We start from the raw sequence: 17,310 nt of genomic DNA on the forward strand, positions 1-17,310 counted from the left end.
TTAATTCTGACAGAATGTTCAGGAATTGATGTAAATCTGTGTATTTGTAACAGAAAAAAAGTCGACTAGGTCATGTGGCATGCCACATTTACTGATTGGATGAGTGTTACTGAAACATTAATCAACAGAGCTTGAACTTTAATTGGCAATGAGCTGCTTGTGAGCTTCTAAAATGAGGAAATTTGAGAAAATCAGGCTCTACTTACTGCCAATTAGGAAACTGAAAGGCTGGCAAAATGTGCAGAACAGCTATCTGCCAGGAACCGTTCACTGAACTTTATTAAAGAACCTAGTCAAGAACGTTCATAGGTGGGAAACGGTACAGGAGGAACCCATTTTAAGCTGTGACTTGTTTGAGGTAACTTTGCATAAATTTTCCCTGTTTCCTTGGGCACATTCAGCAGCACAGAAGGGCTCTACAGGTCACAATTCAGCTCCTGTGCAGCGTCCCAGCAGTGACAGACTTGCCTGCTCTGCAGTGCCCTCTTCTCTTGCAGGAGAGGGTCTGCTAGTCCTGCCCTTCTCCTTTGGAGGAGAGCAGAGGGGATGCGCTGGGAAGCTGCCATGGCCGGGAAGCTGGCTAGCTTCTGGTTCCTCAGCCTAAGCCTCTCCCTCCCCCTGTGCTACAGCGCCTCAAGGCAGGACCACACCGGAGAGCCAGGAATGGGTCAGAGGGGTAAAGGCGAAGGCAGGGTTTACTTACACTTACCTGCCAAGTGGTTAGGGGGCAGGAAACTGCTGTGGTGAGGTGACGGACCAAAAGGGGTGGTGGCGGGATGTGTCGCACCTGTGAGAACAAGGTCCCTTTTTTAGTTCAGTGGCAAGTGACTGCTTGCATACACAGAGGTCCTGGCCACCACATTCAAGAACGAGATGCAAAGGCCCAGGCCAGATTAAACATAGCAAAGGCCAGGGAACAGCCCAAACACCAGCCCAGCGAGCTACAGGCAGGATTTCTCTGCGTGCCCTTTAAGGGTCCTGTGGGCACTAGGAGGCAGGAGGAGACCTTGCACTCAGCATTGTCGCTCACCTGTAGTAATGAGGAAGTGAACCTCTTTGTCTGCCATTTTCAGTCATTACTCTGTGTTTACATTAAAAAGGGTCAGCCCAGGTTATGGGCCCAGACAGAAGGTGCTTGGAAGTGACTGATTAGAGTCTATATGAAAGATCAGTTAATGACAGGCACGAAGGGAACATCAATCATGCCTCTCCCATGAGAGCTCTGTCTTCGCTCTCACATCTGTCTCTGCATCCACAGGCTCCCCTTGCCATATTTTTTTCCCTTTGCTAGACACTGCTCACTCCCACGGTGCCACGCTACCTCGTGGGAAAGGACCACCACGGCCGAGCACGCTGGATTGCACTAGGTTGAGGTAAGGGGCAGAATGGGCTGAAACAAGATGGTCTGCCCTGTATTTCAAGGTGGATCGGGCTCATACAGAAAATTCTGTTCTCTTTTCAGAGCAGAAAATGAGAGATTTGCCTCCTTCACAGGCAGAGACACGCGAACCTGAACAGGCCTGCAACCGCAGCATGAAAACACTGGGGTCACCTGCCATAGGATACCTGGCTTTTGGAGGAACACTAACTCCCATGTATCCTGCAAATGACAGTATGTTTGGGTAATCCCACAGGCCTGGATTTTGTCCCCTAAGATTAGTACAGATGATTTTCAGGATGCACCTGAAATCACCTTTTGAATATTTATGTTTCAGATGTGTGTGACAAAATGTCTCTAGTATTAGACTGGCAAGAGCAGCCCTCCCCAACTGTTTAGACTGTGAATGTCCTTTCGGTGCCCCTCCCTGCCAATACTTCCACTACTGCAGACAAAGCAGAATTAGCAACTGTCATAACTTTCAGATGCTGGATGCAAACGCAATTTCCACCTCCCTTGCAGAAGGCAAGACCTGCCATACCTGTGCATTAACTGTCTCATTTTGTTAGAAACTAGTAATTCCAGACAATGACAGAAGCAGCACTTTCCCGAGGACTTGTTAAGTCATGTGCAAAATAGACCAACACCTAAATAAAGCTTTTCAGTGCTCGTCTCGTATATTTTGTTGGTAGAAAGTTAACTTCCCTTAATGCTGAGAAGTAACAGGCCAGCTCTAGCAAACATCAGCAGCCCCACTGGGCAGGAACACGGGCTCTTTACTAACAGCTCACTTAGTCATTGCTTTCTCAAGTGATAACTTTCTATTACAGAAAAGAGGATTATGATCCTTTTCCTCCCACCAGGCACTCCAGCTCTCCTGTCACCTCCACCACAAAGAATTCTGCCTCATCTGTGGCCCATATGAATGATTCACACTAGTGGCAGACCTGCTCTGGTACGTTGTTCCTGACCATCATCTCCAAGCCCCATCAAATGCATGTTTCCACCATATATCGTCAGTGCTGATAATGGTCACAGCAGAAGTGGGGTAAATGGAGGACAGAAATTAATACGCACAGGAGAAACCGCACGCCAAACACAGCACAAACAGCGTTTTATGGAGGTGCTGGTCAGTCCCTGACCTGATCTTCCTTGGTGACAGAGCCCAACAACAGACGGTTGTTGTAAAACACACTCATGTGTCCAGAACACGAGCAGACTATAAAACTGGAGAGGGAGACAGCACTGCGTGTCCCACACCAGCTTGGGCACCACAAACCTAAGCAGCCAGAAAATGAGTTGAGGAAACTTAAGAGAGACCAGGGCAACGAGACCTGGAGTTATCTATAAACATTCTGACTGCTCCAATGCTTCAAGACGGATGGAGACTGTCATCTTTCTAATCCTTTAAGATTTCAGAAGGTGTATAATGGATGGGAGATTTCTTCCAAGGAGACGGCTTACAAACTCAACTACACGGGCTGATAATAAAAAATCCTCCAGAGAAAGCCAGGAGCGGCATTGCAGGCTGTCAGGTAGTTATTAAATATAGCGTCTGCCAGGCAGCCGAACATCCGTCCTGAAGACAGGTGGCCCTAAGATAACTTATGTCTCCCGCAGTAACTAGGCAATGCAGCAGAACCAATGATTCACATCAACTGCGCGCTTGTTCGATAAGGTGAAAAGAATGCCTCGGATATTGCAGAGTAAAAGATTTATTCATCTATATATTACTGCTGCAATGTTTGTTCACTTTGATAGCACTCTTTACCTAGATTTACCGTGTGATGGCTCTTGTGATTAATATACTCACGGACAAGTTGCTGTAAGCTTGTTTATCTCCAGTGAAAGTTTTCTATTAATTTGCCTTCTTTAATGTATCTATTCCATACTACTTCCCCTCTCGCTTTTATGAATGGAGAAGCAAGCCATGCTTGCATCTTCAAGAGAAAAAGCTCAAGATACCAACTGGACTGGTGCTTTTCTGCCTGTTAGGGTAAACTCTGCCCAAATATAGCCTTACACGGTTGTTGCAATGACAACACAGGACAGACTGAAGACAGTGACAAGGAAACAGCTGCCATAGGAAAACAGTCAGAGGTTTGTAAATCAGCTGTGCTTATGCATCCAAGTAGATGCAACACATATCTTGGCCCTGTACTATGAAAGTACCTTTAGACACCAAAATACAGGGTAGCACCCTACAATGTACAGCTAGGATCAGCACCGATTAGATGTGGTGGAAACATGCATTTGATAGTTAAGAATTTCCATCCACAGATAAGGGCGGAAAGACAAACTGAACCACTGGTGGAGTTCCTGAAGGCTATCCGACATCTGCATTTGAAACTCAGTTCTCACGGAGGTTTCAGCTTGATTCTCATCTCTTGCTTTTCTGTCATGTTTGGGACAAAATTCGTAACACTTTTAACCTCATTCATTTCAACAGGGTTGAACCAAGGCTGAATATGACCATGTCTACACTGAGTTAGAACGAGAGTGCAATATTGCATCATAAAACCAGAGTAAAGTTTGGAAAGAAAATTACATTAGTTTCCAACTAATAACATACAGAAGGCAGACTCTGGCATTTCAAACACAGAAAGAAAATCTGAAAAGGTCTGGGGGGGAAGCGAAGCCCTGGGAAGAGAAAAAATCCAACACTGGGTAGATGGAAATCAACAAGAATAGCACCAGTGACCTCCAAAACCAGAATGTCAGAGTTGCAGTGTCCTGTGGTTAGAGCCATCAAGAACAGTGCAGTGAAGCTTACTGCACTTTGGTAATTGCATTAATTGTAATTACTCCTCCAACAGATTGGAAAGCAATTGATCAATGAAAACTGTATTTAATTTTTTTTTAGTTCAATATGCCATTTTAAGCCTTAGAGATTGCTGGACTTAATAACACATGGGGAGATTTTGTATTTAAAAGCTGAACACTTCACCAATACACCTTCTGTGATATCTTCAATGCTGTTATTGAAGTCTTGCTTTTACAAAAAACCCTTTTTTTCTGAAAACAATCAGAAACTTGGTGAGTGGAGGAGCTGAGAAGAGCAATGTGGCAAATATAAAAGCAAGAAAGAGACCAGGGTGTCTTCCAATCCTGTCCAATGGAAACATTTTCAAGCGTTTTGTCACAATCACTTTTTAAAATCACTCTACAGCCTGTTAATCAGGACACATAAGAACCAGCTGCACAGACAGGAGTGTAAGAGCCAGTGCTGCAGGTCGGTGACGTGCAGAGGACCCCACACTGGAGGCCATGGCAGAGCCCAGCCCAGAAGCCCCGTGAGCCCAAGTGACAGGAGTGGCCGGTGCTTCTGCACCCCTGTGAACCATCCTGCCTGCTTCCATTTCTGAGGCATATGTACGCTGTAGAGACACACGTTACATATACTGACTGTTTGAGTTCTTTTTGCAACAAGTGATGATCTTCCCTTACCTGTGGTAGAGAACAGAGGCCTGGCAAGATCCTGTGGGTAATGGAAGCCTGGAAACACTCCAGGGGCGGGAGGTCTGCTGAACAGGTCAAGTTTACCACCTATCTCTAGCTTGTGGGGATCCAGCTGCATTTGCTGTCAAATGATATAAAAACAATCTCATTATACACTTCCTTTTTTATGGGAGAAAAAGAGAGAGAGTTCAGGCTCACTCCTGCTTAGCCCTGCCAGGGAGAGTTAGCGAGAGTGACAGCAGCATCTCTGGTCACGTACTGCAGTCATGCTCTGACAGCATCTGTAAGGCCATTTTGCTCCGCAGCCTCTCAGCTGCCTGCCTCATCCACATGGATAAGGTCTGCAGCGAGTGCTCAGCCCCTCAGCACACACAATGGAGCATGCAACGTGATACACCGAGCGCGCGGCACCCCAGCATCAGCCGGCGCTCTCAGCCTGACAGAAAATATTCTGCAGGCAGAAAGCTGCCGACAGAAGTCATGAGAGCTGGGTGACGGACTCGCTGTTTTGCTTCTCCAGTTTGGGAAGAGAGATGTTCCTAGACTATGCCCTTCCTGCAGCTAGACAGCTCAGCACGCAGACAAGGAGCGAAGCATAAAGGAACTATGAGGTTCCTTCAGAGGCTATTTTCGTCCTCCTACAGAAGTGAGCATGGTCACAACTGCACCTAAGTCATGTAAGTCTCTCAATAGCTTAAAGATGATATATTTGCTCATTAAAAAAATAGACATACACCACTTACAGAGGCACTACTTACAGTGCACCTACTTAAGCACTGAACAGTCTTCATTAATGGGACAAAAAAACTACAGCAGGAGCTATGAAAAAATAAACGCTACAGCAGTCCCATTATCGGCTATTCTGCCTGCCACAGGGAACTTCAAGCTGTAACAGCACCCCAGTGTACCTACACCTTGTTACCTCTTGAGTTTGAAACCCCGTCCCTCTGCCTGCCATCACTGCAGTGCAGAAAGCCCAACAACCCCCAACACAGTAACTATCAATCTACTCCCCTGCTCTATGTTTTGTCATATGTTCTGCACCATATCGGTCATTTCATTAGGAACGGGATAATACTCTGTATTCCACAGGAGGTACTAGTACAGCAGGGAAGTGGCATTAAACATGTATGCTTTGTAAAAAAGATGGATCTGTGGCAAAATTACCTTCCCCCTCCCTTTCTTCTTCTCTTTCTGCCTGTGCATTTAGTATCTCCTGCTCCCCTTGGTACCCTTCAACCCAACTCCCTTGCCCTCAGATAAACTTTATGGTTGCTACAATAAATGTTAAAGGATTGAAAGTGTTAGTTAATCAATACAGGCAAGCTTGAGAATCACCAACAGTAACTGCTTCCTGCTCATTACTCACTGAAATATAATCTGTAAGCCAAAAGACTTGGCTTTGTTCCAGAAACTGTCTGTATTACCTTTATCTTTTGCTGGTGATGGTAGATCTGCCAGGCGATCTGTACATGAACCGCACACCACTTCCCGGGTTTCTGCAATGGAAAGCACAAGAATTTAGATTAATTTATACGTTAGCAATCTACATCAGATAGAACGTTTCATTTCCCTTACTGTCAAGCAGGCAGCTAAGCAATGAGAAAGGCTGATTACTAAAACAGCACAATAGGTGATCAGCATTTTTTTCTGTACTGCAGCAGATGATGTTTAAATTAAGAAGGAATCAAACAGGAAGAATGTGGGATGTGGGATGTCTTCCTCATCTCATGGAGACTTGAGATCCCTGCCTTGTTCTCTCCTACTTGCGCTCCCTCCCTCATAAACTGAAAATAAATGTCAGCAAAGCACGGTATGCCATGCTTAAGAGAAAGCAACTAACAGTTAACAGCTCTGTTTCTGAAAAGAGCCCTGTTCATTCATCCCTGCCGCGCTGCAGGCTAAGTCATGCACGGTTATTATGGCTGCTTGCATTTGGGGGGGAAAAGGGTACGGACAAACAATCACCAGGGATGAGCAGGGATGAACGAGTCACAGCTTTTCAGCTGAGCTGCGGTACTCACTGTAGGGTGTTTTTGTGGAACATCAGAAGCACAAATAAAACACATTGACCTAAGCCAGCATGAATATGATCACTGGTGAATGTCTGTCCATGCTCACAGTCATTTATTTCCGTGACCCTTATTCTGTACTGTGAACTACTAATGCACATAAATGGATGCAAAAGAAGGTTGGGATTCAACCTAAACGTTATTAATCAGAAGCAGCTAAGAGCTAACTAAAACATGTTGCTTTAAATAAAGGATGAATGTGAAGTTCTCTAGTGGACATGCTAAATTTCAGAAACACATGCACAGTATTTGAAGTGTGTGACTGTGTATATATATATATGTATATGTATATATGTATATAAAATCCCCCACAAACCTTACTTACTCTTACTGGAGGCCTATAAGGGTCTGACACCTATGGGAAAAGCAGAAATAAAACAATCAGTCTTTCTAAATTAGCCAATATACAGAAAGGTGGGGAACTTCCTTCCTCCAAACAAATAAAAACATTTAGAAAGCAATGTTCCAGAGAAGTCTCCTGTGACATGGGAAATCTAAAAGGCTAAAAGGAGGCTTAAAACTTCTCTTTCATTCCTTGCACCAAACTCAGCAGAATTTTATGATAAACAAGGCAGCTTCAGGCCAGCAACTGAACAGTGCCAGTGCTTTTCCAAACTTTATAATCGTTCTGAAATGGAGCACATAAAATTACTCTCCAAGCAACACTGAGGGGAAAGACCCTGAAGGGGTTTTCTGCCCCATTTCCCTCTGACTTTGTTTAAAGCAGTCAATACATCCCTTTGTATTCACGATGGGTGGAGGCTGCTGTTGTCTCAACAGGAAAAGAAACTTCTGTCCTGACTGCATGTTCTGAGTCTAGAAGGCCAATTTGCTCACCAGCTGCTCTCTTTTTTTCTTTTTTATGAGTCATCACTGTGTTTACTGTAAACCCAGATAAGCTGAAAGGAAGGTTATATATTGTTGCCTACCCCGGGAGTCTTCTGCAGCAGCGTATGGTGGACTGTGCCTGGTCTACCTGCTACATCAATAGGGTTTGAAGTCTGAAAGACAAGAATAGAGCATGAACAATACTGTATCATACCAGCGGTACATTTAACATCTCTATCTGATGTTAACGGCATTAATTAGTCCATGTTTGTACTGTGGTTTGAACACGCATATTGCTGCATTAGTACTAAATGTTATCTCTTACTGACAGCCAACAGCATTTAACCACCATGTCATCTATTATTATTTAGCGGCAGTAACAGTATTACAGCAGCACCCCTAAGCCCTGCTGAAATCACAACCCCATTGTGCTATGCAGTATGCAAGTGGATGGGAAGAGACAGTCCCTGCCCCCCAAGCTTATTCTTTAGACAAACCAGGCAGGCAGTAGGAAAGAGAATGAGAGAGGTGGACTGACTCCCTCCATCTTTCAGGCAGCAACCGGTATTGCGGTCAGGAACAGAACAACTCAAGCATCCCAGTCCCATATTGCACCTATTGGACCACGGCTGCTCTCCGACTGGGGCTCGGTAACACAATGGCTAAAAGGGCAACAGCCCATCTATTTGCATCGACAAGGCGAAATAAGAAACCTTAGAAGGTGCTTGTGGGTCTTTTATAGCTTTGCATTGTTTATTCCATCATTTTCCAGCAAGAATTAAACACCTCATTCAATGAATCCCTGTTCCTCCTCCTCCTCCGGATCCCACCTGTTGCCCTGTCCTAGACGATCCCCAAGAACTCGTTCGTCTTCTCACTCTGGCATTCCTCCATCTCCCACTCCCAGCACAACTGCACCTGGTGCCTCCGCGCAGCTGAGTGCAGAGGGGTTAAACCTTATTCCCCAAGAGATTATTTCAGGGACTCATATTTTAGGTCAAATTACAGTAGATTTCAAAGAGTCAAACTGTATGAGGAATGAGTGAAATCATGGGTGTGGGAGGAAAGATAGGTTTTAATTTGTCTAAGGCTACGTAACTTCCAGACTCATTAAAAAGAGAATTCTCGTGTGTGTGCAGGTAAGTCAAAGAGCTCCCCAGGCAGATCTGTGCTCTCAGGGCCTGTCTGACAGCTGAGGTATATATAAGGTGGCAAATAAGTTACAGCTATCATACAGGCAAGAGCTTTAAGATCACAACATGTTAATAGCATGGTGTCATCCTGTCCCTTTGTCCCCTGGAGAAAGATGTGAATGCTTCCTCCAGCAAAGTAAACTGAATACTTCTGACCTTTTCAAGTTCTTAGCTTGTGAGAAACGGCCTTTGGGAAACTCACTGAGAAGTTTACCGTCAGCCTGGATTTATGTGCAGTGGATTTACACGCACAGCTGTAGGCAACTGACACGGGAAGGGGAAAAACAAAACCAAGACCTCTGCTTTGGAAAGCAAGAAGTGCAGGATTCAGCGTGCCAAAACCAAATCATCAGGTCTGTAGTGATTATGAAGGCTTTAGTCAAACAGCTTGGGAGGGAGAGAGCATGGAAAAATGATGCGGTAACGATGACTAGAGTGGCTTTGCCCAGCAGTTGGGCTCTGTCTCCTCTAGGAAACTGCAAAATAATCTGCCAAAGTGGCAGATTAATTTTTCAACCTATCCCTCTTTTTTCAGATGTTAGATTGCATGTAAACAGAGCACCGTCCACAGATCAAGTGATGTTAGCGATTAACCATGGCACCAGAGTATGACCTTGTGCTGCTTAAACTCAAGCTAGCAAATTTCTATGTATCTATCATTAAAATGAATTAAAAGCTAGTTATAATACAGCACTAAAAACTGTTTAAAAATGTAAAGGGTCTGCGCTCACTTTTTCTTTCTTGCTATGTAACTGCTTCTCTTTGGTCTAATGGCATTTTACAATGAGATGGTATCTATAAAGCTTGTAATGAAGATGGAAACCAGAAGAGCATGCTATCAGCGTATCAGAAGCTCCTAATTAACAGTAGCCTTATGGCGAAACTGAACCCTATCTTCACATTAGCAAAATGTTGCCAATTCCACCTTATTTGTGTAGCTCCTTTTCTTGGGAAGTCACGTTCACACCCTGACAGCTTGGGGTCTGTAGGGATCCCCCGGCATCCCTTGCAAGAACAGCAACAATTAGCCCTGGCGGACAAACTCCATCAAGGGAGAGCTACATTCCGTGCCTTTGCTCCCTCTGCTCAGCTGCAACTGCTCCTCTTCCATGCCTGCAGCCACTACACACACAACTCTGGCTGAAAACAGCCACTTTGGAGACTTTGCTACTTGTAACGCGTGCGTAAAATAAAATAACGTAAGGGATTCGATGAGCACTGAGGAAATACTCCAGCTTCCATTAAAAACCATTAAGTGGGATGGTTGTAAGAGGCCTTATTTGCAGCAGTTGCTAATTACTGACGTCCACCAATGTCAGTGAGGCTGCTGTGGGAAGCACAGCCCGCAGCCCTGCTCCGTATGGCTATGGAAATGACTTTCCCAATGCAAACAGGAATGGTCTGGCTACAGGGCTGGTCCTTTAAGTCTTCTAACACAGCAGCAGAGCTCTATGGAAATGCAGTTCAAGATAAGAGATCTCCACAATCACAGTATGTAAGTATGTATGTTCACATCTGAACTTACAAATGGAGTAAATGCTCCATATTCAAACAAATGCTATATAGATATAATGCGCATTTCTTGCGTGGAGAGATTTAATGGTTTCTGTACATTTAAAAACAGTTAATAAAAAGAACAAGCCAGGGAGGGAAAAAAAAGCAGTGCACACCACAGAATTCATCAAAAATGGTGGTTATCCTGGCAATATTTCCAAATGCCAATCAGTGCTAGTTGTAATGATACGTTACAGTTGCAGTGCACCTTTCAAACACACTATCTCAAAGAAGCTTGCAGGCATTAATCAACCCTTACAAAACCCACTGCAAGATAATTTCATACATGAGGAAGCTGAGGAACAGAAGATTTAAGCGACTTGCCCAAGGTCAGACAGTGTCGGAACTGGGGATAAAAATGCAGCTCCTTCAAATTGCTCTACCCATTTACAGCAGTCTCTCCCTATTGTTCCCACACTTGTACAGTCAATTTCTCATTTTTTTTCCGGGAATAAACACAGTTCATCTTTTGCAATCTCAGACTGTTAAATTTATAAAATGATTTGGGACTCATCGGTCTATTATTAGCTGTAAATATTTCAATCAAATAACGCATTTGACTGTATGCTTCTCCACCGGCTTCAGTTGACCTCGCAAGTGAACCACTATATCCTTTTCCAAGGAACAATCTGTAGTGCCAAGAGAAAATTTCTGCTAAAGTGTTGGCTGCTTTGTGCAGAGGATGCTCACAGATCTGTGGGGTGATCGCTTCCAACCCCGTGCTGCTCTCCTGCTAGTTAAATCATGTGCTACAAAATCACCAGAGACGCGACTCTGAAGATAGTTTCTCTCCCAGCAAAAGAACAAAGCCTTCAGAAGAAGAAGTTTGTACCTTCGGTTGAAATGCTCCCTGAAGTGACCCAAAGGGACCTGAATGTGGAAGCATGGGTGGCATTCCAGGCATTGCTGGAGGATAGGTTGGAAAGAACTACAAAAGAAAGAGAGATGCTTATGTCACAGGACAACTTGAACAATAATGGAGGTAGGTGCCAAGCCTGGCACACACAAAAATAGTACTGTGTTGAACGAGTGCCACAGTGAAAATACTCACTAAATTTGCTTTCAAAATTTTTAAGAGCAAAGCCAAAACTTGGAAAATGCGCTCATCTGATGAATTTTCTAGATAGTGCTGAACAAGTGTGCCTTTAAAATTTGTAGAACTATTGCAGGAAGCACAGAGCATTCACCATTTTTAGAAGAATCAGAATAATTTGGGGTTTATGTTCACTTTTGGTTAACTTTGCATTTTTCTGCAGTAGCAAACAAATTGATCCCGTTTTGAGATGTGACCTGCTTTACTTTTCAAAGCAAAAAAGAACCACAAGGTGCTGCATTGCACACTAACCACAGGCAACGTGCACGCCACCTTGTAGCTGTGTAGGTTGGGCTAAGTTTTGCTTAGGCCTCTCCTGAGCACATACAGCAGTTTTACAAGTCCCAAAACATATAGTTTTTGTGCTTTGGAGCAGTGGGGAGCACCAGGAAGAAACCACCAGTCTGACTTACTCCTGTGACCTGAGCAAAATCTTGTGAAAGAGCCATGCACTCCGGGCTGCTGCACTGTGAGAAGCACCAGCTGCAAAGATACTGCAATGACCACTCATTTAGCAATTTCTGCGCATTCCCTGCCATCCCAGGCACAGCAATATAGAGCCGCTGCAGCAAAAATGCAGTAGACAGAGGTTTAAACAAAAAAAAAGCCCAAAGAAAATTTTGTATCTTAAAAAAAAAAATAATCGAGACGGAAAAAGAGCTTTAGAAACGAATGAATCAAAACACTACCGATCGATTGAAAACAAGCAAAAGAAGTGCAAGCAGAACCATTAACAAAGACACCACCTAGAAAGGTAAGCACTCACGTTGGAATGTCGAAAGTAAGGGTTGTCTAATTTGGGAGCGTACTTGTCAAACTGGAAAGAAAAGAGAAAAAAAAAAGGAAACAGGTGAGTTTGGTTTCGGCAGTAGCGGACACATCAGGATTTCAACACAGACAAATAATCATGTCCCGTTTGTACAGCATTTAACAGAGCAGAACTGACTGGTTATTCCATCCTCGCTCATCGGGGAGCTGACTGATTGCCCAAAGCTAACGGAGATGGGACAGCACTAGCCCCCGGGCTGCCGAGTCTGACTGCAGAGCCCCGTTTGCAGGCGCCGGGCGAAGAGGCCCTGTCACTCCGAGGAGAGCGGTCCCGACAGCTCCAGGTCTACACCTGGGACTTGCCCCCGGAGCACTAAACTAGATCACAGACTAGAAGGTAGGCTTTCCATTAGACTCCAACCTCTACTGAGGGACAACCAATACCAACTCCCCGTTTTCTGGGTTCCTTTAAGTGCCAAAATCGTTTGGAAAAGGGCTTAATTGCTTTAGAAGCACAAATCTCTCTATATTCCCCATCCCCTGCAAAAGAGAGAGTGCCCCAGAGAAAAGCTGATTGTTAACCTTTTCCGTTCCAGCACGGGGTTTTAACACCTCCATGTGTGCAGTCTGTGCCCCGTCGTTATTTTTATGCCCGTTTGTCCTGTACCTCCTTTGAAGCAAAACCAAAGCATATATACATTGCATTTTTGAACAGTTTGTACATTCTGCTGGGGAGGAGGGAGCGGGGATGAAGGCAGGGAAGGGAGCTGTAGGACCCCACGAAAAGCTGCTTATTTGGCAAGTCAGCTGCTGTTTCACACTCCTCTGTGCAGAAGAGTAGGTTCGTAATTTCATTAATTACAGTTATTACTGGAGCCATGTCCCCTCCAGTGTAAATACCATAAATTACCAAACACATGCAGCTGTAAATTTCAACACTCTTCTCTGGTGTTGGGATTAGCAGACCTGATCTAGTGGAATATAAGAAGATGTGAGTGAAATACAACAAAAGAGCCTTGCAAGCTGTTTTTGCTATGAAGGCTGACATCAACGGGCACGGGTGGGAGGGGAGGGAGCTGTTCGCAGGATCAGATCTCAGGATTCTTAAATAACAGGAGGTTTCTGAGAAAAGTTTCAAGATTGTTTTACACAGACCAAGAAAAGAGGGGTAGGTATTTACACACCAGTACATTGAGCAAACACCTGGGGCTGGATTTTGGGCGGATGGTATTACTTTTAATTGTCTCGCTGCTAAGCAGATTACAACCCAAGAATGTCATCGGGCAGTCGGCAGTGGGAAAGAAAAGTGAGAAACATTATGCTCCTTGAGTTCTTGGTAGTTCTTCCCAAATGCTGCTTTTGCCGTTACTCCTGGCTTTTGCTAGCCTTAGCAGAAGAGGGCTGTCTCTACATTTTGGACACAGTGTGAAACTGAGAGGGGGGAAAAAAAGCTGAATCTTGTTCTTTCAGTCCCACAAAGTAATTGCCAGAAATGGGGAGAGAGTGCATTTTAAAGTACTGACAAAATCCATTTGTAGCAGATCTCTAACAATTTTGTAACAGCTGCAGCAAAGTCCCATTGTGTTACGAGCAAATTCAACGGCAAAACACTAACACGTATTACATGGCCAGGAGCATCTCTACCACAAGAGAAACCAGCCACACACAAATTAGTGCTTGTCGATGTAACCAAATAATAAATGCCAAAATTGATATAGATTCGGCAATTAGGAGGAAGAGGGACAAAACTCGTATCAGATGAGATGCTGTGCTATGGCGAGAGCTCCGGGTAAGGAAGTACGATCTGCCCCACAATGAGCAGCTGTGGGGACTGCGTTCAGTCCCGGAGGCCACCGCTGTTGTGGTGTCCTTGTTGGTGTGTTTTGGTGTGTCATGGCACCTGGCTCTGGGGAAGGGGGAATCAAAATACACATCGGGACACAGGAAAAGGGAAACTAAAGGGACTCTGGACTTGTCTCATGGCTCTGCTCCTGGGTCGCAGCGTGGGGGACCTGGAGGCTCGGTGTGGAGGCTCTGGATGGAAAGGGGGTCCCTTCAGGAGTGCTGGGACTGTCTCTCCAGGCCTCCAGGTCGGAGGGGCAGGGACAGCACGCCTGGCTGAAATGGACAGGAGTGGGTTTTGTTTGACAAGAGCGGGTTAGGCTTTTTGACCGGAGATGCTCTACTTATCCTCACATTTTGGGCTGGGGTACGCACCATGGGAGGTGCAGAGGGCGGCATGAGCGGCGTCTGGGGCAAGCTGGATGGAAAAGGAGTGAATGTGTGCTGGTGGGTGTGTTGGTGCTGATGCGTGTGTTGGTGCTGGTGAAACTCCGCTCTCAGCAGCGGCACCGGGCCAAGTGAGGCAGCGGCCCGGTCCGAACTCTGAACCAAAAACCGGTTGTTCAGCTCTTGCCTGAGCAGTTCGTGATCTAGAGGAGAGAGAGAGAGAAAAAAAAAAGACACAGAGGCCCGTGGGCCTGTGAGTACCACAAAGACGGAGGAGAAAGAGTCAATATTCACCTGGCATTCCCTGTTTCTGCAGGTCATGCTGTGGTGGTTTTCTACGTGAGGACTCATTGGTGGAGGTAAGAGAGATGCCTGTGACAAAGTACCAATCAGAATCCCCGAATGAGGCTGGCAATACATGATTGGTTGGTTGAATGATATCAACAGGCTGGTATCTAAAGACAAGAGAGAACACCATGAGTCATCACAGCAGAAAACATCATCGGGGGCGTCAGCAAGCACCCGCCCCGTCCCCCGCCCGCAGACCCGCTACCCCCGCGCCGCGCCGAGCCGACCGGCGACGCCTCCGCCCCGGCACTGGCCGGCCACGGCACCGGGAACCGACCTCCTGCTCTGGCCGGACCTCCCGGCACCAGGCAGGTGCTGGGGTGCACCCTGGAGGACAACGGCTCGCTTTGAACGGAGTAATACCCACCTGGTTCCTTCGGAGGTTTGCAATTCGGAAGCATGGGCGTGCACTCAAAATGGATGGCGGGCCTAACACGGGCGTTACACTCTAACATTTATGTACTTAATAGGTAAAACTTTGACGAGGTCTACAATGCAACAAGAGAACCACGGGCTTGGGCGGCTGGAAACTACCTGCTCAGATGGCCATTTCTCAACAGATCCCCATGCCATCCTCCTCCTCCTCAGCCCCTGGACACGCACACAGTGACCAGGAACATCCATGCTACAAACTGAGGTCCTCTTAGCAGTAAGGGTTTTTTTTAGATCCTAAATACTAAGCAGTCCTTTCCTCAATTCTTCCTTTGGAAGAACAACTTGCACTAAATTTGAACGTGGTTTAGGGCAGTGGAAGATACCAGCACTTTAGAAATGAAGTGACTGAAGACAGTAAGGACAAATATCCAATTCCCTAAAACGTCTGCTGGTATGAATTAAATCCATCTGTGATTTTGCCTAAGAACCTAAAACAGAAATCAGCACCAAAGATGTTAGATATTTTCTAAGCTGAGAGCAACATGTGTCACCAGCTGTGGAGGACATCCACCCAGCCCTGACCGACCTACTCGCTTCTGAATTTACATGAATCCACTTCTTTGAGTGTAACACCCCTTTTAAAATACAGCACTGAATATAAAGGGGCAAAAGAATACATGCACTTTAAAGTTTTATTTCATGTTCTGCAGGCAGTTCTTTTACTTAAATTTTCTGGAGTAACATTAGAAATGTTTAAATCAATCACTTTACGAAGTGACATGGTTAAGATCTTTAAAATCGGGCACTCTGATGGGGAATTTCAAAGTCTCTACTACCACTTAGAAGTCTACATCCTACTGAAAGTCACTTTTGAAAGCTAATTTTGGGTCATTTGCTTTTCAGTAATAAACGTACTGCTAAGATCGTTACTTACTGCTACAATCTTTATAATCATTAATACAAAAGCAGAAGGTATATATACTTGTGATACTGAAGCCTAAGGCACTGGAGCAAAAGAGTCTATAATGGGTTCTCCTTGGAGCACGCAAACAAGAGAAAACTAGGCTGAAAGCACTTAGTCCAAAAACCTAACCTCTTCAGAGAAAATGAGTATGATTTCCTATGTGTGTGTGTGTGCGCCATTGAAATCTGGCATGACTTAAAGAAACTGAATCCTTCTGTTAGCATCAAGATAATCCACTTTTCTGGAGGGAGAGATAAAAGCGAGTTGGCAGTTGTAAGTGCTCTGATATCCAATTTCTTTAAGAGACTTGAAGTCAGACTGATAGATTTGCAGCTGGCTCCAGCCCATAGCCCTGTACCACAACTTTGGCCTTTGTCAGGAAAAGAAAAGGCCTGGAGATGTTTGGAGAAGTGGTGTGGCACTCGGAGGAGTGGCTGCTTCACAGTAAAGGTGGGACTGACGAGTAATAACCCAGCTCTGCGAGGGGCTCTGGGCAACGTCGGGATCAGAGCTAAGTTCTCGTGGCTGCCAGTGACACCTCGTCCCACAGGTTATAAATACTGGGACGCTATTTACCCACATGATAACACGCCTAGGAGCAGAGTTAGCTGAGCAGCCCTTTGAATGCCCCAACGCTACTGCTCTGTGTGCACACATGAAGTGGGCATGGCAGAAAAAGGTCAGTCCTGCTAATGTCGCTACGTACCCTCACGTTTAGAAGAGAAGACACAAAGACCGCTGTTTCCTCTGTGTATCCTACGTCAGGCCCTGGTGCCCTTGAGCAGAGGGCAGCAGCCCACACAAGGGTTGCTCCTAAGTTACTGGCATAAGCTTTAGGTTTCAAAGGGAAGAAATGCCACGAGAAGTGCATTCTTGTTATTCAGAGACCTCTATTTGTACCATTAGTGAATGCAGGAGCTCTGAGTTCTGCTCCTCTGCTCGGTAACAGTGACAAGCGTGCCAAAGTAAATTTAAAGGAGGAGCACATTTTCCTCCAAAGCGGAAGGCGAAAAAGATGACAAAAAGGAGACTTCAAAGGGCCATACCCT

The 17,310-nt window shown here is 45.3% G+C and overlaps 1 protein-coding gene across 24 annotated transcripts in view; it reads right to left on the bottom strand.

The window, feature by feature from the left end:
* The window catches only part of FBRSL1 (fibrosin like 1), a 544,864-nt gene that overhangs the window by 7,202 nt on the left and 520,352 nt on the right, over positions 1-17,310 (bottom strand). For 8 of the 24 annotated variants that reach the window (XM_074606379.1, XM_074606373.1, XM_074606375.1 and 5 more), the window contains 8 exons: positions 14,542-14,777; positions 12,344-12,394; positions 11,317-11,412; positions 7,839-7,910; positions 7,226-7,264; positions 6,265-6,336; positions 4,826-4,958; positions 710-787 (listed from right to left, as the gene is read on the bottom strand). In XM_074606379.1, the coding sequence (XP_074462480.1) occupies positions 710-787; positions 4,826-4,958; positions 6,265-6,336; positions 7,226-7,264; positions 7,839-7,910; positions 11,317-11,412; positions 12,344-12,394; positions 14,542-14,777 (777 nt within the window). Of the gene's footprint in view, positions 1-709; positions 788-4,825; positions 4,959-6,264; positions 6,337-7,225; positions 7,265-7,838; positions 7,911-11,316; positions 11,413-12,343; positions 12,395-14,541; positions 15,030-17,310 lie in introns of all 24 variants that reach the window. The other 16 variants (XM_074606392.1, XM_074606372.1, XM_074606391.1 and 13 more) reach the window with 12 other exon arrangements.

This window comes from Larus michahellis, chromosome 13 (assembly GCF_964199755.1).
Source record: "Larus michahellis chromosome 13, bLarMic1.1, whole genome shotgun sequence".
Taxonomy (NCBI): Eukaryota; Metazoa; Chordata; class Aves; order Charadriiformes; family Laridae; genus Larus; species Larus michahellis.